Source organism: Pocillopora verrucosa, chromosome 6, assembly GCF_036669915.1.
Source record: "Pocillopora verrucosa isolate sample1 chromosome 6, ASM3666991v2, whole genome shotgun sequence".
NCBI lineage: Eukaryota > Metazoa > Cnidaria > Anthozoa > Scleractinia > Pocilloporidae > Pocillopora > Pocillopora verrucosa.
The window spans coordinates 19759591-19780703 of NC_089317.1; the positions used below are offsets into that span (position 1 = coordinate 19759591).

At 37.2% G+C, this 21113-nt stretch overlaps 2 protein-coding genes across 2 annotated transcripts; one reads left to right on the top strand and one right to left on the bottom strand.

Annotated features, from left to right (window-relative positions):
* Positions 1–1354: 1354 nt before the first annotated feature.
* On the bottom strand, positions 1355–8048 carry LOC131794076 (golgin-45). Its single transcript, XM_059111581.2, has 9 exons — positions 7776–8048; positions 7483–7598; positions 7307–7350; positions 6158–6828; positions 5047–5105; positions 4441–4581; positions 4141–4269; positions 3395–3662; positions 1355–2626 (listed from the first exon to the last, which is right to left on the bottom strand). The coding sequence occupies exons 2-9, from the start codon at positions 7521–7523 to the stop codon at positions 2453–2455; spliced, it is 1527 nt and encodes a 508-aa protein (XP_058967564.2). The 5' UTR covers positions 7524–7598; positions 7776–8048; the 3' UTR covers positions 1355–2452.
* Positions 8049–8271: 223 nt separating this feature from the next.
* LOC131792656 (protein O-mannosyl-transferase TMTC4) lies at positions 8272–21069 on the top strand. Its single transcript, XM_059110068.2, has 18 exons — positions 8272–9037; positions 10780–10867; positions 11602–11711; positions 12093–12209; positions 13604–13771; positions 14490–14692; positions 14938–15112; positions 15463–15519; positions 15612–15683; positions 16035–16114; positions 16913–16964; positions 17104–17159; positions 17571–17634; positions 17875–17952; positions 18042–18156; positions 19218–19330; positions 19848–19917; positions 20197–21069. Exons 1-18 carry the CDS (start codon positions 8426–8428, stop codon positions 20352–20354), a joined length of 2388 nt encoding a protein of 795 aa, XP_058966051.2. The 5' UTR covers positions 8272–8425; the 3' UTR covers positions 20355–21069.
* Positions 21070–21113: the final 44 nt, after the last annotated feature.

The window sequence follows — 21113 nt, forward strand, 5'->3', positions numbered from 1 at the left end:
GCTACTACTCGGATGATCACGAAAGCTCCGTCTTTGTAATAGTTCTCCCAACAGTTGTTGCAAGGTACTGTACATGGTGCTTCTCTCGACAAATCTCTTTTCTGAGTGGTAAGAATGTACTTGTCATTTCTATATATGTCATTTCCACGCTTTGTCTTTCCATACAGCCATTGGGCTGAATAAAAAAAGCTACAAGTGTGATATGAAAGCTTCCGCTAATACGAGGTTGAGATTAAAACCAGAAATGGTGATACGCGAAAGGCGACTTTTCCTTCAGTTTTAATAGTCTTTGACTCAAACCAATCCGTCGAAGAGGCTTCGTTCAAGCATTTCAAACTCGAAACAACGAACTTAATAATTGTGACTCACGCAAGAGGGATAAACTTTCCACTTCCGGGTGAAAAGCGTGGCTTAATAAGCAACCTCGTCGGTTTGCGCGTGAAACTCAACTACTTTATAAAAAGTAAAGATAGTTCTCTAACTTATTCTGCCGCTTGCGTTTCACGAGTCAGTTGATTGTTTACCACAAAGTACACCAATATCGTTTGCTTTCTCCTCCATTGTTTCCCTCTTTTGCCAAGTCATTTTAAATATAGGTTATTCACTAATTACTCTTTGACAGATCTTTTGAGAAATAACAGGGTTGTACAGAAGATTTAAGCGCTGTTGATGATCCAATTCTTTTTCTCAACGTTTCATAAATTTGTACAATTATTGGACGCTTTGCGGTAGCTATTCTTGGTTTGTCCTTGCATCGCAAAATTTTAAAAACTGCTTGGAAAACCTATATTCTGGAAAATAAATTAATTTCATTCGTCAAAAGCGTTAGACGACGAAGTAGGAAGTTCAACGAGAAACACCAAATCGAAAGAAGAGCTCGTAAATTTTCTAGCCGCTGGTGATGTTTTTCAAAAATTCCTCATCTCAACCGACCTGCGCGTAGGTAAACATAGTTGTATATCATTACAGTGGAGATACTTCAAATTATCTTACTAGCAATCTCACGTACTGAGAAAGCACATAATGCGTTCAATCTGGCGAGATTTCCTGATAATATTACAGCCATTAGTAGCAAAAATTTCAACGCGTAAAAACGTAACGTAATAGAATAAGATTCAGAAAATTTCTGGCTTAGCTAGAAACATTAATAATAAATAACTTTAAAAACAGCACATTTTCTTTTATATGTATAGTTAAGCAGTTCTTACAGATAACTGTACAAACAAAGAAAAAAGTCTGGACGTCTTATTCTTCTTCAGTAATCAAAATACTTATGGTCTTAACTTCTTTAGAACTCAGCTATTTTCAATTTAATTTGAAACATTGTATGCAATTCAACCCCAAATCGACAAACACCAATGAAAATAAATTTTATCATTGTATCATGACAATACTTCAATAAATAACTAATTTAATCATAGCCATTACAATTTCCTCAAATGTGATTGGTGTAGTAGCTACTTTATTTTTCACTAATTGTTCTGTAGAGTTGTAATCGGACAGTGTAATTGGACAATCGGACAGTTGAAGTAGCCAATCATACTTGGTCCTTTCAGTCAAATCCACCAATCACAGAATTGATCACAATAACCATAGCAACAACCTCTTCTAAAAAAGTTGTGGAATTTCCAAAGTTGAGGAATATTTTACTTAGACATTGTCTCTACTGCACATATTTGTCCTAAATGTATTAATTGTTGACGGAAATTGAAACAGTTATGATTAATTGGTAACAGGACTTTGTGTCATCCAATTCTGTCTGTAATCATACTCGTGATTAACAAAATCGGACTCCCGCTTCGCGTTCGTCCGTTCGTTTTGTTAATCACTCTTATGATTACAGACCGAATTGAACTCCACTCGGTCCTATTACCATTATAAATAACTGAAATTCCTAAAACAGTATAGTTAAGTACAATTTTCCAATGATATTTAAAAAACTAGAGAATGATTACCAAGCTCACTTTCCTTCTCTTTGAAAGAAAATGGTTAAATTTAAAGCAATTGTTGTAATATCTACAAGGTATTAAGAAATCATGTAAAACAATATCCTTTTTTGTTATCTTCAGAACAAAAGCACCTTTTACTTCAATCTCTCTGTACTTTAAATTCTATCATACTCAGTTGAAAACACTTTTAACCCTTAAACTTTAAAGATCTGATGATTAATTCTCCCCTCTAGCTGGTACATATTTCTTTGTAAATCAGTAACAAGAATTTGGTGACAGATCAAGACAACTACTTCTACCTGATAAGTTTGAGTCTTCTCATTACCTTTTTGATGGATAATGTGTGGATGTTATGGGGAGAAGTTACATGTTGATCACTTCCAGTAGTTAAAGGGTTAATCACCACCCCCCTTCCTCCACCCCCAGCAAAAAAGTAGGGTGATATTAAATTAAATAAAATTCAAAGCAAGCATAAAATGGAATAACACCAAGTACAAATGTTCTCAAACAACATGAAGTGGTCCCCTACATCGATCACAACAGTCATAGGTTACTCTAAAATTCCTTGTTGAAAATCTACTTTGATAATCATGCCCCATGTACTGCTGTGCCATTCTCTTCATAACACCTTTCAGCTGTTGTTCCTCTGCCTGGAGATTGACATCACTAGATAAAACCTAGATAAAAAGAAACCCAGGGAATTATACAATTCAGTCGAATGAAAACTATGATGTCTAGTATTCTGTCCCATGGATCTATCTCAAACCTTCCTGTCATCATGGTTGCATGCCTGTTTTGACATACCCATCACACATTACTCCAAGGGCAAATTCATCTTAAAACTTTTTGTAATGTGCCTGGTTTATTGAGGGTTTCTGTAACTATTTCCCTTAGCAACTGCAATGACATAATAGGTGGCTGTGCCCAGAAAGAGGCCACAAGGCACACCAAAACACAGGATCCTACTCATAACTTTTTAAGGTCTCATAGATGGCAGAAGACTGCATATAAGACCTCTAAAAGACCTATCAAACACCTGGTTTATCCAACAAAACAAGCTTGATGCAAGACCACATTTGTGCCTTCCATATTTAACAATAAACAATAGACAGCTTGTTCGTGGTGTAAAAACTTTAAAAGTACTTAAAACATACCTAAAACTAAATCCACTTAATAACAACCTTCCATAAAAATTACACCAGTACCCAAATATGCCTGCTTCATTTAATAATCTTAGCAAGTTATTTTAAAAAAAGACAATTTCTAGCTGAGAAAATGTGAATTTAAATTTAAAACATTACTAACACTTATGTGATCACAGTTCTATGCTTTGGTTTTACATGTATGCCTCCAGGCTCCACTCTTTTTCCTTAAAGAGAGGAGCCTGTGGTGATCTTGAATGGAGGTGCCACCATGCAGTTGTAAATTACCCAGACTAGTCTCACCTGAAAAGCCAGTTTTTCAGCAGATGTTGGCTCAACCTGTTGCTGATTCCCAGTTTCCTGCAACTCATGTGTCAACATTAGAGATGTTTCTGCTAATGAGAAGGCTGGTAAAACATCTTGTGCAAGACCTAGAGTCTGTTCTGCTAAGGACTTGTTTGTGGCAGCCATTTCTAAGATGCTTTGATCATTTGAAGTTTGAGATGAAGTTAAGGGGCTCTGATGAATGCCACTTGTACTTTTGAACATTGAGTAAAGTGATTGAACTAACCTGAAATAAAAATCAATTTATGGATATATTATGTAGGGAAAATTTGTATCCTTGTTTAATTAAGTCAGATTATCACCAGGGCTACAAAATTTAAGTTGAAATAGGTTTCTTTTATAAGATATTCTCTTTTTAAAGGGAGGGTATTAATGATTATTGCATGGCAAGGTAGTCCTGAAATAAATAAAAGCACTTTGATTGGTTCTTAATTAGTCCTTGTTTTGCCATATGGACCATTTCTACCAAAACTGTCATAAGCTGTGTAGTTTTGGTTTCAAAAACCCGCAAGCAAGTTTGGTCTGAGTGCCATATAATAGAATACTCACCAACCTTGTTTGCTCAAGCCACACTGGGGTAATATTAGCCCTTGGTTGTTTCTGTACAGACCTTGCTGCACTCAGTCTATAGTGCCACAACCTTGGGCCAATATTCCTTGGTATGGCTTTTGATCTCAGTTAGTCAGAAGTTATAAATTTAATACCTCTTGGTATGAGTGAGGTATTGCTGAAGCTGTCCCCTTTCCTCCAGTAATCTTTGTAAAGCACTCTGAGCTTGTCTGAACCTGGTGTAGAGAGTTGCCTTCCAACTGGACAGTTCATCAGACATCATTCTGAAGTGAAAAAAACTTACAGAGATCAATTCATGTTTCTGGTTATAGAATAACTTTAAAATATCTCAGGGGCATCTTGCAATAGACTGGCATCCCAAAGGGAGTGGCAATACTCCTGATCACTATTTGAAACAGAAAATATGCCACTTTTCTCCTGGAAACCCTCTTTACCTGCTTGCCAGGAACTTTGTCCTCCAGACATCACACTCAATCTCTAATCTGTCAGATTCTTCTGAATATTCCTCACACATCTTTTTCCAGTGATTGAGCTCTACAGTTTGCTGCACATTTCTGTTCACCAGGTCTTCCAACCTAACCAAGATCAAAACAAACAAGACTCATCAGGAAAGTTAGATATGACTTCTTGTGTGAGACAATCAAATTTTCTTAAGGGGGGAAAAATACTGACAGAAAAAGGTTTCAACACTTGGGTTTTCTTCCTGTCTTTTGCGTTGGCCAAATAGACGTAATTCATGTGCAATGATAAATACAATGTAATCAAAGAATTCAATAAATGTAACAATGGATGACATGACTGCCTCTGCACAGCAGGATTTCTCAGCTTGAGAACAATCCAACTCAGTGTGGGTAACATGGCAAAGGGGTAATCGTATTTTTATTCAGAATCTTAGACAGATTTCCAAAATGTCTGTAGTGGAACCCTTCCACCCTGTCAACAGATTCCTAAGTTCATATGAACTATTCCCCCCCCCCCCCCAAAAAAAAAAAAAAACATTCCAATACCCTTTATATATTTGAACTGATCGTTTAAAGTACCTTTCACCAACATCTTCTCCCACTGATGCCACCAGCAACCTCTTAATTTCTGTATTAATCTGGAAAAAGACAACTCAATTTTAACAAGCTTTGCTTATGTTATATTTTCCATCACCAATTGGCCAGCCAAGTGTGCTGAATATCAGGTGTCCTGCTGACTTACAGAAAATGAAATAACCTAAAACCTCTTAACATGAAGTACAACATGATGTAGGAATAATTTCATTTTTAATCACTTCTGGGAGTAAATTCTTTTCCCCAAAGACTCGCTAGCATTAATTTCACTTTAAAGTATCCCCCCTGAAACAAATATTGAGGTCTTAGGAGTAAAGGAAACAATCACCATCTTAAGAAGCTGTTGATTGTTAAGTGAATTTTCCTTGTTGTTATTATAGAAAATAGTCAAATCCACCAATCGCAGAATGGTTCACAATAACCATAGCAACAACCACTTATCCTAAAAAAGTTGTGGAATTTCCAAAGTTGAGGAATTTTTTACATAGACATTGTCTCTACTGCACATATTTGCCCTAAATGTATTAATTTTGTTGTTTTCAGAAATTATAACAGTTATGATTAATTGGTAATAGGACTTTGTGTTGTCCAATTCTGTCTGTAATCATACTCATGACAAATCAGGCGGTCATTCGATTTTGTTAATCACTCGTATGATTACAGACTGAATTGGACTCCACTCGGTCCTATTACCATCATTATTGTACAGGGTCATGCGCCATATTCAATTTGATCAAAAGCGAGTCAGGGAAACTGGGTCTTTCATATTAAGGACAGACTTACATGTAAGGCCTCCCCATAAATGTCATGGAAAGACAAAATGGCCCTTTTAACCTGCTATATTCACTGATGCCTCTTTCTAAGTTTGTCTTTTTCATTCTGCTTTTTTTTTTTTTTTAATAAGTTCTTATCCTAAATATTTTAGTATTGCCAATAGGAAATTGAAAAAAGAAAAGGAAGACCAAATGAGATAAATCAAACACTTTCTTCCATCATTCTTTTTGTAAAGTTTACTAAAAAATCTTTGCTCTGGTGTACTCAACCCAAATATTTTGACATGTGTCCAACTAAATTGAAAAATAGGTTCTTTGCAAACCTTTGTCTGGACACCAAGCTGCACAGAGAGTTTTGTCTTCTCTTCAACAAGCTTTGCATTCTGTTCCTGAAGATCACTGATGACTTTCTGGCTGTCCACAAACTCAGCCCTTTGTTCCACTATAGAAGATTTCAAGAGACCACCTCCAAGACTGAGATCCATTGCAGGAGGAGCCAAAGACACAAGCTGATCATTTGCACTTAATGATAAACCTGACTCATTATTCAATCGCAGAAGCTCGGGCCCTTGGAGTAAAAGATTGGTAGAGTTCTGTCTTTGTACTGACTGAAAACGGACATCCTCATTTAACTGTGCACCTTCAGTTTTGGAGATAACATCTTTTCTCAATGTCTGTGATTGAGGGGATTCAGCTAAAGCTGTGTGACCACTCAATGTTCGCATTTCCTCCCTTTCAAGAATTTCATTCTCATTTCTGTATTTTATTGCTGAGATATTTGCTTGTATTGTTGTACCAGTTGTTATTTTAGCTGATCCATTATCAATTACGTTTCTTCCACTTTTCCTTTTCACAGTTGAATATGATAAACTATTATTTGCTTTTTGTGTCAAGTCATTTTCTTCACTATCCTCTGAGAGACTGTCATTGCCAGAATTGCTTGATGAAAATTCCATTCCATCCCCACTGGATCTTGGTAACTTACTGTAATCCACTAAGAATGAACAAATGAAAACTGATAATTACTTTTAACATTCAGGGCTTTCATTATGGGCAGAGCACTGGGAAAATTGACCAGTTGAGGACAGAACTTTGCCCAGCTGCTTCTTCACATTTTATATAACACTGTCCTTGTCTTTTTTAGAACACTGTCCACAGTCTTAACGAAAAAAGTGACTGTCTTCCAAACTTTTATGGATGTGCATTCTCCTGGAATTCCCCCCCCCCTCCTTCCCCCAGCTGAGCAAGGCTTCTTGGGCCTTGCAGATTTTTTCTGCCCAGAAGTCATATCCTGATGCCCTCCTGTTCAAAATCTTATTGAAACTGCTGAACATCTACTAGGTCTCACTCTTGTGGAAATGTCTAACGATGAGAGAGATTCATACCAAACTTGAACACCATTTTAGTGTACAACATTAAATTCAAGTTCGTCATCTTTTATACTTAAAAGGGTTAATTCAGTGTTACCATACCCAAAACATTTTCACCATCCTTTCCGCGATTGTGTGAGGAAATTCTATTAAAATAAAAAAAAAACATTTGTCATGATTTAAAAACGAAATGGGGACAAAACGTTATCAATAAGGATAATTCATACAACAACAGCCATAGTACTTCCTTTAAAATCTAGTAAGTAAATCTAGCTTACCGTTCCATCTCTAAAGGAAGAGGTTCACATAGGGTCGCCATGTTTTTTGAAGATCAACCACCAACAGCTTGGCAATTGTCGATCAGAACTGTGCATATAATAAACTGGTTCAGAAGCTGCGAAAGGTGAGAACACTTGAATGTAAGATTGAGAAAATGAAACATTATCAATTTGTCTAAATCGCGATCAAAATGTTACTTCAAAGTACCAAAATACAGTTATAAAAGTAAATCTTGAAACAACACAGATCAATTTCGTGGTACAAAAAGCCAATAAGTAACATGATTACTCACTCGAAAAACCAGCCAAAGGAAAGTTTCCTTGTTTTATACTGTCGGTTGACAACGTGGAAGTTTCTAGCTCATCACGTGAATGGTAAAAAATTACGCAAATGGTAGGATGATAAGATTTCCGGGATGAGAAAAGATCCAGTTTATCTAACTCTTGAAGAATCTGAAAAAATCCAGCTGATAATTCTAGGGTTATTCGTATTATTTAAGCCTGATAAATTACCCCTCGGTTGAGCACAAAACTTTTAAACCGAAGTCACACCAAACGTCCGCCATGTTGTTTGAAATGTCCCAGAATTCTTTGCCGCAGAAATAAAATAACTGTGGGTCTTTCCGGGGAGGAGAAAGTGAGTTACATTTTTCACAGCTGTTAGGGAACCAGTGCGTTGTCGGCGAAAAAAACTAAAATTAATTTGAATGAATTTAGAAAAATTTCATTGAATTATTCATGACCTTTTAACTGCATCAGTTCGGCTTACTTTGCTTTTACTAATTTTTGTCGTAAATCTGCAAAACGTACCCCTCCCTAGAGAATATTTTTTGTGCGGATAAACATTTTAATTGTACGCGCTTTGTTTGAAAATGGCGCGTTACGCCCGCTGGAAATATTAGGTTAAAAAGTTGCTAAATTAGCCTAGAAAGAAACCCGTTTCATGGCGTCTAGGAATAGGGAAAATGGCACCAGACTTCGAAGAAAAAATGCAAGAGAATTAATTGGAGAGGAACGAAAGATCTCAAGTTATTACAACTTTGTTACGGACGGTGAAGAAATCGACAGTGATTTACCTGTACCAAACTTGTCCTTTGGCCTCGCATCCACCCTTGTTACCTGTGTGTCTGTCCTTTGTTATTATAATTCATGCAAAGGCGAGTTTGTCTTCGACGATTCTGAAGCAATTGTGGCGAACAAGGACTTGACGCCCGACATCCCGCTTGGAGAATTGTTTTATCATGACTTCTGGGGTGCGAACATCAGTTCCAACACCAGCCACAAAAGCTATCGTCCCTTCACTATTCTAACATTTCGATTCAATTATTGGCTCGCAGGAGGACTGCATCCCTGGGGGTTTCATGTTGTCAATGTCACACTCCATGCTGTGGTGTCAGTCTTATGTCTGAAACTCTTTTCGATCATTTTCAGTGGTAAAAATAATGTTAAATTTTATTGTGATAATAATTCATCCGCAAGAACTCATTTCACAGCCTCAAGGGCAAGTTTAGTCGGTGCGATCCTTTTTGCTGTTCATCCTATCCACACAGAGTGTGTAAGTACGAACATTTATTTTATTTCACAGTTAAATTTTTACTTATTTGACCTTAGCGTAAGTTAAGAGTTAAGTAATTTTAACATCTCATCATTATTTAATGTTGTCCTTTCCAAGCATGTCGCAGGTAGTTTAATTGAAAGCTTACTTGCAAGCTTGAATTTTTAAAAGTTCATAGCCGTTTTGCCCAAATCTGTTTAATTTTATCAACTGTTCCTTGCTTCCTTTTTTTCTCAGAGATATAGTCCAGTGCACGGCTAAAGCAGTTTACTTTCTATTTTAATTTTTTTGGTGATATTTTATATTAAATGTTATAAATTATTTAAGATAGTACATGTGCTCTCACTGGTAGATAAAATAAAATAAACACGGTCGGGATTTCACACTTTCTGTGTTTGCCAGACATATTTCATTAAAGCTAATGAAGACTTTTTTCCCTGTTTGCATAGAAAAATCCTAACACTTGGGGTTTGGGAGTATTCTTGAAAGTTTTACAAACTTGGATTTACATGATTTTCTCAAATTCTCCCAATCCCCTCTGTGTTTGGATAAGGCTATAGTTAAGTGGAAAAAGTCCACTATTGCTTAAGTATTCTCAAAAAATTTTACAGTTGAGTGCAAATCCTTGAACAAGAAATATTATGTTGTTGATAGTATTGTTCAGGGAGATACTGTTATGTGAGGCTTTCTTGTATACAGATTGATTATAATGATTTATTCTAAGGAAAATGATTTTTGTGCAGGACTACATGTTTAACACCACAGGTTATCAACAATCATGGGTTAGCTGTTTATAAAAACTACCCCACATGCATGTGCTGTGAAATTGAAATTTAGATTTAAAATAATTGATCATACAAGTAACTTAAATGATGCAGCTCAGAGGAAAAACAGTTGTCAAGATTTATGAAATCAGTGTACTTTCATTAGGCATCAGGGATTGGAAAATTCTCTGACATCTCTGCAGAATTCTCTAGCAAAGTTTTGATGGCCTTAGATATTTTTTCATATTCTTTATGATATGGAAGATAATTTCTGTGGCCTATTATTTATGATATGGAAGATTACTTCAATCTATAGCTAATCTTAGAGTGGCAAATTGGGTTTCATGGTAAACAAATAAGTAATTGATTGGGAACACTGTTGATCACCGGTACCACCTTGAACGATGAGATCCATGCTCTTCTTTATTGAACTACTGAAAGCTGTAGTTAATTAATAAGATTCCAGAAATTTTGCCAAATCTTATCATAAAGTAATTGTTTGTGACAAGGACAGTTCTCTGTGCCAAGCTTCCTGATGTCTGCTTTAATAACAACTGAGTTGATAAAGTAAATTGGCCATAGTAAGGATTTCCAAAACTGATGTTTCAAGCATTAACCCTCCTTCAGAGGGAATAATGAAGGCCAACACTGGAAATGTCAGCTTTAAAATTCTTTACAGTGGCCAATTTACATTATCAACTCAGTTGATAATACCAAATTACCCTGTTATACTCTCCCACTGATGCAGCACCCCAGTTTCTTTAGAAATTTACCCCCTTTATTCATTTGATGTTTGCATTGCTGAGTGAACATGCTGACATATTATTTTGTTTTCTGTGTCAAAGGTGGATATTACATGCCTCAATAAATTTTGAGGAATGGCCTGCTAGAATCATGCAATATGTAAATTAGGCTTGAGTATGAAATATTTTGTTTCTGTTTTTTTATTTATTGACATATTTTTATTTACTTTTATAGGTTTCAGGTTTGGTTGGAAGGGCAGATCTTCTTGGTGCTGTGTTTTTTATCCTCTCATTTCTTTTTTATGTGAAATGTTGTTCTGTTGGTGAGTATTAATCTAAAATGTCAAAATAATTTGTTTTGGGATTGTGTAGCCTATAACAAGGCCAATTTAATGATTGGTTGATTGCTATTTACTATATATTCTGTTAGCTCTTGGAATGGTGAGTATTATTGGTGATTATTAATCTATAATATAAATCTATAATGTGAACACAATTTGTTTTGGGATTGTGTAGCCTATAATGAGACCAATTTAATGATTGGTTGATCACTATTTACTATGTATTCTGTTAGCTCTTTGAATGGAGTTAATCTTATTATTGTGAACAAATCCTGTGAGAAAAGCTGTGTGTTCAAGGATATTCAGTTTTAACTCTTTACCCTAAGAGGGACCAGCTTCTTATTTCTCCATTAAGTAGTATAGTTAGATCACAAGAATAGAGAAAATGATTGCCAAGCTAAGAAGCTTAAGTGTTGAACAAATTCTCTTCGTCAATATTGAAGGAAATGTATGGAGAAGAGTTTGGAGAATATGGAAACTGATTTTAGGGTGGAGAAAGTTAAGGAATTATGATGAAAAGTAAAGACAGATGTTGTTTATCTTGTTGCAAATGACTAGCAAAGAGATAAAATCTGAGCTCATCAGGAGGAATCAAACCCCAGACCTACAGATTTTGCACTGTGATGCTCTAATGCTGAGTTACAGAGGAGTCTATGGCATGCTAAGCCATTGCAAGGTTCATATTCAAAATAGCTAAAAATGTTTGATGTTTGCAGATTCTGACGACAATGGATCCACGTATAAATTGCCATGGAAATATCTTTTGTCAAGCATGGTATTTTGCTGTATAGCTATGCTTTGCAAGGAGCAAGGAATCACTGTTCTGGTAATATAACTCATTTTAATGAAGTGAACATCAGTGACAACCTTGGCTGCACCTCCTGTTCCACTTTTTGTGCCCTTAACTCATTCTGATGTCATCTCTGATCTATCACTGAACAGATGCATGTCAACATTGAATCTATTTGTTGATTTGCTATTCAATTTCCAATTTTTTTTACACCATTCTCCTGCACAAACATTTTCTTATGGAAATCTTAAAATCCTCATTCAGACATTTAATCCCACATAAAAAAATCTTGGACTTTTCAGTAACATGTTTGAAGTGATGGAAGTTGGACGGAAGAGTGATGACATTGAAATAGTGGTTTAAGATGTTCCAACACAATTGTTATACATTCAGTGTTATCTCTATGTTTACTCACAGGGAGTCTGTTGTGTTTATGATTTAATTGTGGCTTGTGAAATCGACCCTGCCTCTCTCTTGACGAAAGTCTCCTCAAAGGTCTCTTCACCTGAGAAGAGAAATGGAGTTGATTCAAAGGTAAAAATAGAGAATTCTGTTTCATTCATCAAAGCCTTCTTATAAAAGCTTCTTAACTAGCAAGGGGTTCCTTGAATGCAAGTTACAGTACCAATCTGCGTTCACCATGATAAGGGCCTACAGAATATCCTTTTAAATAATTAAAACCAGGTTTAATTTTCAATCCTGGGTAATTGCTTATGACTTTTTGTGTGACAATGACATTGAAAATTGATGGTATTGTCCATGACAGTGGCAATGCTAAAGACAATGACAATGACAGTGATAGTGACAGTTACAGCGGCACAGAGACAGAGACATGGATGGTAACTGTGACTTTTACAATGACAATGACATGGCAAACATCAATTACACTGACAATGACAATGATGGTGACAGTTACAGTGGCACAGAGATAGAGACATGGATGGTAATTGTGACTTTGACAATGACAGTGACATGGCAAACATCAATTACACTGACAATGACAATGATAGTGACAGTGGCACAGAAACAGACATAGATGTTGACTGTGATTTTGAAAATCACAATGACATTGCAAACATCAATTACACTGACAGTGACAGTGATAGTGACAGTTACAGCAGTACAGACAGACATGGATGTTGACTGTAATTTTGACAATGACGATGACATTACAAAAATTAATAACACTTACAATGGCAATGATAGAGACAGTTACAGCGGCACAGAGACAGAGACATGGATGTTGATTGTGACTTTGACAATGACGACGACATTACAAACATTAACAACACTAATAACGGCAATGATAGACAGTAAGAGTGGCATAGAGACGGAGACATGTATGTTGACTGTGACTTTGATAATGAAGATGACATTACCAACATCAATAACACCAACAATGGCAATGGCAGAGATACTGACAATGGAAGTGATAGTGGCAATGATAACGACAAGGACTACGATAATGACAACGACACAATCATTGACTTCGATAATGATAGTAACAGTAAGAGCGGTTACGACAACAGCAAGAATAATTATAATGATAAAGATACATATAGTCACATTGATACTTTTAGTTTATTTTTAAACTTAATAACAACGATGATAATTAAACAAAACAAAATTAGAATTAGGAGATGATGATCTTTACCTTTAATGAAGCAATTCAACTGATTACGAAAGTGGAGAATTTAACCTGGGACTTAATTCCTGCTGATTCAAAGGATAGACAACGTTATCCTCTGAATAAATCGCTCTAAGATTGAGAGCGCAGTACGTTTTATTGACATCTATCCTCTGGACAGCGATTTATCCTTTGGATAGCGTTATCTTCCTTTTGAACAACTGGGCTCAATTATCAAACCGCTTTTAAGCTTTAGACTATCTCCTCACTGATGTTAATTATGCTGCTCTCTTTGTCGTAGGAGAAAAATGAATCAACCTTCTGGATAAAGCTTATTTATCGCCAGATAGTCCTGTTCCTTGCCGGAATAACTCTTCTAGTCGGTCGCTGGCGCATCATGGGGTCTTCTCCTCCAGTTTTCCAAGTAGTGGATAATCCTGCATCCTTTGAGGAGTCTCTTATTATGAGAGTGAGCATACTCTGTATACATATTTACTTTTGAATATTTTTATTTGAAATGTAGTCTTGGGCTTGCTGTTTGAAATTTGAGAATTGGAGCAAAACAACAAATGTTCTAACCGTACAAAATTGGAAAATTAGGTAGCGTATGGAAGTGCTTCTCATGCACATGATTTTATCAACGAACACAAATGGAGTTTTACATAATTTTGTTCCCTCAGACTTTAGATTCCGGCACCATCTGTAAGCGAAAATAGTGCTTCAGTTACAAGGTCTCACGCTCATGAGTTTCAAACGAGGAGTTTAAAGGTGTTCTTTCACGATGTATCCAGGCGGGTAACCGGTCAAGTCGCCCGAGGGTCATCTCGCCTGAGGCCATGTTGCCCAAAACCTGAGTCATGTTGCCCGAAATTTTAGTTATGTCGCCCGAAAAAAAAAGTCAAGTCGCCTGATGAAACAAATACTAAAAAGATCAGAATTTCAGACTGTAAATAGGTAATAAAGTTGAGAAATTTTATCACTAATGCGCTCTTTGTTTCCGACAACACCATGAAGATTATAAAAGTGTTGTTCGTTCCTAACAACAAAGGGAAACAGTAACTCTCGGGGCTCTAGAGAAAGTTTTAGGATGGAAAAGACTGACAAGGATTATGCCCAAACCGGGATATCAGATAACTTGATATCTTAAGTTGTGACAAGAAATAAATACTTCTTTTCGTTGTTCACAGATCATCAACTACAACTACCTGTACGCTATCAATGCGTGGCTCCTTATTGTACCACAATGGCTGTGTTTTGATTGGTCCATGGGGTGCGTGCCGTTGATCAACTCCTTGTCTGATCCGCGCATGCTTTGTATCGTCGGTCTGTGGACAGTGTTACTGGTGCTTATCGCTTACTGTGTTTTCGGGAAGAGTTTACCAAACAAACGGTATGTTTTAACGACATTGCCAGGTTTTAAGCTACGCAGGATAATCTACATCTAGGTGGCCTTTTTTTATACCACCCACCGTCCACTTTCGCCGGGTTGTGGCTTTGGAAGTAATTACAAATTACAAATTACAAATAATTACATGAACTAGCAACTTTACCTACGATATATTTCCAATCCATAAAGGCCATGGCCTACCTTTGAAATACCATTCTTCGTTAAGGGTTTGCTCAATGTCTTCTTAGGATTCTGACGCTGGGATTAGCCTTCGTGGTTGTACCGTTTCTTCCTGCGACGAACATCTTCTTCAGAGTTGGTTTTGTTGTGGCTGAAAGAGTTCTGTATCTCTCTAGTATCGGTTCCTGTCTCCTCACTGTCCTCGGGTTTACTTTGCTAAGCAAGTTCCCACTGGGAAAGAAGGTGAGTAAGGGCCTCACTTTGGATATTTGGAGTCTCTCTCGTGTCCAGCATGCTCACATGGCTTGCAATCCTTACAACTCAGATATGGACCCCCACATAGAGACATCCAGGAACCCACGATGGAAAACGATGCTTTGGAGAAGAGGGGAGGGAATGAAGCGAGGAATGCATAGGAAGCCGCCACGCTTAAACACATAGAAATACACCTCGTGTTGTCACGGAACAAGTGCACAGAGTTTGAACCAAACTCTGATACCTCTGATCTCTATAAACATTCCAGCGACGCGCTCTTTGTTGTTAACCTAGATTAATTGCATTTTTATATTAAATAATTTTTCTTATCCATTAAGGTTATAGGATTCGGCATGGTCTTGCTCATAGCTCTGTATTTGTCGCGAACAATACAGGTAAGGTGTGAATCTATGTAGCATTTTTTTTTAATACTTCAGATTACGTTGAGTACGAGAGTATCAACGGTACATTGCGCTCTGTTTTTCAGAGATCAGCTGAATGGATAAATGAAGACACGTTATTTACGTCTGGATTGTCAGTTTGCCCGCTTAATGCTAAGGTAATACATTTGAATTTTGAAGGAAATTTGATATCATTTGTTCTAGTTGGATTTAGTCAAAGTTCATGAGATTTTCATGCGATTTTGCATGCCTTTAAGTCAAAGTTCAAGCTTGTTTGCAACGAAGAACTGATCAGTGTGCTGCAACACCCTCTGAAGTAAACAAAAAGGTTTCTTTCTCATTGCGTGCGCTCCAAAAAGCTGTGTCGAACATTTGTTAAACGCGTTGCAATAAGTAATAACGGTAGGCAACAAATCCGGTACCAACTGCCTCGTGAAAGCTGAATTCGAGCCAAGTGTCTTGGCGAACTAACTTGTGTGTGTTAAACTGTTCATTTGCACCTTAAACAGGTGCACTATAACGTTGCTAAAGTACGAGGAGAAAAGGGACGAATTGAAGATGCCGAAGCATTTTATAGAGAAGCTATCAGGTAAAGATCTTTGTAAGCTATAGTGATCTGTTGTCTGTTGCTTTGTGCTCAAATCTGGCGTGTAAATACTATTATATAAACTATCTAAAGCGGAGCAGGCCATAACTACCGCAGATCTTCTGTTGAGATCTTCTTGACCAATTTTCTTGCCGCACGAACTCGCAGACAGCTATTTTTTATACTCACGAGAAGCGGAGAATTTTGAGAGTGAAATGTCTCGACATGAGAACAGACTTCTGTTTCAGATTAATTAACAATTATTTCATGAGTATGCGTCTGATTGGCTATAACCAATCTCGTATCCAACAAGCGCGAATGGAATGACTTTTATTGAGTTGAATTTTCCACAACGCACAAGAGTAGTGTTTGTTTCCAGCCAAAAGTAGATTTAGCTCTACAACACTTGGGTAAATCATTTTCCATATAAGTTGAATCGGCATATGAGCTGATAACCGGAGCTGAGTGAATCACTCAGACCACTAGAAATGCAATTTCTGGAGTCTGAAATTTTATAATTCCGAATATCTTTGCACTTTTCGTAGAGCTCACGCTACTCACAACTATACGTCTCCACTACTTTTCCGAATTTTTCTCGCTTTCACGGGAGTGCTCTCTGACTTTAACGTCCTTGATTGAACACAATGCAATGATGACACTTAAATGTTAGTGAAAACTTACCAGTTCTCCCCATGTCATGTTGGAGATGACCGTCCTAAGTTCACGCAACCTCTTATGCTAGAACCCAGTGTGTAGCTCTTTTCCAACCCGAGACGTTTGTTTTCAATATTTATCGCGCAGGTTGAATCCAACGTATGATCAAGCGTTTAATAATCTGGGAAACCTAATAAAGGTAAACGTATATTTTTCTACAGCTATAGATGATGCCTGTAACACCAGCGTCATCTTTCTTTTGTGACTCAATAGATGATTCTTCAAAATATGTTTCTTAAAGAATGAAGGCTTACTAAGAGATCATTCTCTGTTTAAAGGACAACGGCAGATACGAAGAGGCAGAAGCACTTTTGGAGAAAGCTGTAGAAATTAGGTTAGTGCTGAAGCGAGATACAACGTTTTATTTAAAACATTTATCTCATGACTCAGCTTCATTCTCAGTAATAACCAAAGATTTGACTTCTAGTGATAATTTCTAAGTGTTAACCCAATGAGTGACCAGCATCTAATTTCTCTTTACAATAATACTGCCCAATTATTTATTAAGATCATGATAGCCAACATACGAAGCTTTGATTGTTAAACGAATTCTCCGTTTTAGTACCAAAGGAAATGTAAACAGGAGGTATGGAGAATATTGATACTGATGTTGGGGTGTAAAAGATCGATAACGAACCTTTTAAGCATCGATTATTTATCGTCTATTTCCTCAACCTGTTTATCATTTATGTTTTCGGTCAATCTGTAAACCATGAAATCAGCTGTGTGCTTTTATTTGAAACAGGAATGATTTTGCCACTGGTTGGATGAACCTTGGAACTGTCAAAGCAGCTCTGCAAAAACCCGATGTAAGTAACCAAGAAATAAGAAATTATGTAACATTCCAGAATTTTGCCTGACTCTATTCTAGAATCATCTAGCGAGATCTATTATAGCCCTCAACGTGATCTTTTGTGGCCCCTAGCGCGATCTTTTCTTGCCCCTAGCGTGACTTGCGTTCCCAACGGTTCTGTCACCTCTTCCATATTGTCATGATAACTCCTAGCCTTGGATTTTTCCTAATTTTTTACTCTAAACTTTATTTTAAGGAGGCAGAAAAGTGTTACAGCAATGCCATACGCTACAGACGGAAATATCCTGACGCATATTTCAATCTTGGAAATCTGGTAAGAATTTTACTGTGTGTTTATTAACAAGAGTTCACATGACACTTTTTTTCTTTTTGGATTATTTACGTTATCATTTTTTCCTTCAGTACATAGACCAAGAAAAGCACAAAAAAGCCATTGTAGCGTTTAAGATGGCTGTCAATATAAAGAACAATCACGTGGGCGCGTGGATGAATCATGCTTTGCTATTGGAGAAGTCAGGTAAACGTTTAATGAGAGAGCTTTACGTTACTCCCGGCACAAAGCCTTTTACTGTGTTATTTTAGAAGTGAAAACTATCGTGGTCTGTTGCTAGCGCGAAGAAATTTGAGACCCTGAGGAGCGACTATGAAGTACAGGCTCGAAGGAACCACGACAAGGCAAATTTTAATTCATTTGTATTCCGTTCCTCCTTTACACACCTATTAGTTTCTCAACAGGGAGGGGTCTGGGTACGCGGCATGTGAAAATGTGCAACCGGTGTCAAGGGCGGGAATACGTGTGACATTTCGAACGGGCGGGAAACGTGTGACATTTCGGAAGGGCGGGAAACGTGTAGACAGTGGTAAGGGCTGGAAATCGTGTCGCTGGTGGCAAAGGGCGGGTGAAAAGTTAGAGGGTGCCAAAGAATTAAAAGTGACGTCATAGAATGTCTTCGACAGGACATGAGGGAAATCATAACTTTCTCATGAACGATTATTGTGACATTTAAATTTTTCCTCTTTTTTTATCGCGCAATAGCTCTCTATGTTTAAAAATGAATGTAGGTCAATTTCCCTTTACATAATTTGGAATAGTAGTTTAGATAATTGCAGAGGAAGCTTTTGCGTTACTAGCTCCTCTTCTATTTTAACAACGATCAAGGGGAATTTGGTTCATTTCTTTTGGTGTCCAAGTAGGTTATGGGTTTAATATTTTTATAAGCTGATTTTATTTGGGGCTCAATATAGAAGAAATATTTCGAAAAATTGTTTTAAAGCCAAAACTGAGGTGATACAACAGCCAATCATGGGAAAGGGAATTATCGCAGGAAACCAATGAGAACTCAAAATGTAAACAAGCAAACAGCTCGTAGCGCGGGAAAACGCGAGTGCCCAGGTCGTAATTGTTTTTAGTCTTAGTCTGACTGGTTGAGAGAGTGACGCAAGTTTTCTGGACCAATCACAGAGCGAAGAAAAGCAAAATAAAAGCAATCCTGGATTGCTTTCGACACTGAATCGAAAAATGATGATGTTTTGTTTAGTTTTTTTGTGTGTATATGTGAGTGCGCGTTTTTCCATTAGGTAATAGAGATGAGGCGATATCTGTTCTTCTGGAAGCAAAAAAGTACATTGGCAATGAATCAACAGTTTACTTCAACCTTGGTAACATGCTGGGACAGAACAACAAATTCCAGGTACATGACTGGATATAGCCAGTAAGCAGGTTCTCATTTGCTTTGTACCTGCGCGTTCTGAGCCGGCGAGAAAAGGGAGTGCGCATGAGGTCAGCGAAAGTTCTGGCACGAAAGTGATTTTAAAAGCCCAACCCCTTACAAACCTCTCGCACGCTTGCTCCGCTCGCCGGACTAAATCTCGTAAGCTTCAATGCTTATGCCGCAGCGCGAATGAAAGCCTGCGCGCCGGCATGAAAGGTTGAGGTTATGCATTCGAAAATAGATTTTCTTTAGGGTCAGGGTTAGGGATATTGATTTGTCATCCAAAAAATTAAAACAAACAAAAAAACAAACACTCAAACACAAAATCCGAACTTTGAAAGCTGATATTTCATTATATTTTACTCAACTTAAACAATCGAAAATGGCAAGGTTGTAACACCCAATAGTAAGTCTGAACTTCTTGACCAAAAAGGAGATTTGTTTGATGTACGCCATATATAATGACCTAATCGATTGGAGCGTTTTTGATTTACAGGAGGCCGAGCAACAGTTTCTGGAAGCTCTCAAATTAAGCCCAAATTCTGCTGAAATTCATGGCAATCTAGGTAAGAATTTCATACTCAGTGATGTATGTTTAACAGTGACATATATTCATATTACTGGAAGGTAACAAAAAACTGGTCTTACACTGTCTACACCTACAAGAGAAAGATATTGATTATGGGGTGGTGAGATATACGGTAAAGAAGGAGAAGGAGGGGGTATCTGGTAAATGGAAGACAATTTCCAGGAAAGAAATGATATCGTAAATATGGTGGTTTCATTTTAGGCCAGCCAGGCCTAGTTTTAATGCGAACTTGCCTTTTTTTCACTTTTTTTAACAGGTGTGTTATACCACAGATGGGGAAAACACAGCAAAGCAGAGAAATGCTACACAAAGGCATTGCAGTTGGATCCACAAAGCGAAAATGTGCACGAAAACCTTGAAAAACTAAAAAGAACGAAACGGCATTTAGCCAACGGAAGATCCAAAGGGCGATGAGATAAACGAGAAAAATTATTTTTGTATACGGTTGTATATTTTGTTAAATTTCTAGATCTGGTCCAGGTTGTTTGAAGTAATATATCAAACACGAGGAAGAGTGTTTCATCCGATATCTAAACACCGAGAAGTGGTTGAAAAAACGAGGCGCAGCCGAGTTTTTGTTTTAACCAACTTCAAGGTGTTTGGATATCGGATTAAACAACCTTTCGAATGTTTGATATAGCTTCTCAAACCATTGATAATTCTTGGAGAAAATCAAAGCAAAAGTTCACCAAATTTTATGATAATTAAGATCACATATCCAAACCTCCTTCACGGTTGTAATTTCCTTTGTTTTCTCAGCATGAATTAGTAATGAGTTTGAGAAGGGTAGATAACGCTATCCACTGGATGGCCAGTATCCACCAGATCCAGCTTTCAGTGCGTTTTGTTAACACTTATCCGTTGGATAGCGATTTATCCGTTGGATAGAGTTATCCGCCCTTTATACAACTGGACCCAGTTTAACGTTTTACTTTTTGTGAGATCTCAAAGTTAATTTGAGATTGCACAGCTTTCGCTGCTCAGTTGGGTAAAATGCATGGTTACCTTCAAGTTTTGGCAACTTTGAAACAGATTTATTGTTGTGCACTTATTATTAGTTTTTTCATTGAATAGCATGTAATGCTGACTTATTTATCTTTAGTCAAATTTTTTTCTCGAATAAAACGAAGCAAATAACCGCGAGTCTTTTGGTTTCTCGATTATATGACACAG

Excerpts from the sequence above, each read along its gene's own strand:
- LOC131794076 (XM_059111581.2), bottom strand. The coding sequence starts at position 7,523 with ATGGCGACCCTATGTGAACCTCTTCCTTTAGAGATGGAACG. Across the intron at positions 5,106-6,157 it reads AGCTTGGTGTCCAGACAAAG|ATTAATACAGAAATTAAGAG; the intron begins GTTTGCAAAGAA and ends GTCTTTTTCCAG. Across the intron at positions 4,582-5,046 it reads GGAGAAGATGTTGGTGAAAG|GTTGGAAGACCTGGTGAACA; the intron begins GTACTTTAAACG and ends GATCTTGGTTAG.
- LOC131792656 (XM_059110068.2), top strand. The coding sequence starts at position 8,426 with ATGGCGTCTAGGAATAGGGAAAATGGCACCAGACTTCGAAGAAAAAAT. Across the intron at positions 9,038-10,779 it reads ATCCTATCCACACAGAGTGT|GTTTCAGGTTTGGTTGGAAG; the intron begins GTAAGTACGAAC and ends TTACTTTTATAG. Across the intron at positions 10,868-11,601 it reads TGTGAAATGTTGTTCTGTTG|ATTCTGACGACAATGGATCC; the intron begins GTGAGTATTAAT and ends TGATGTTTGCAG.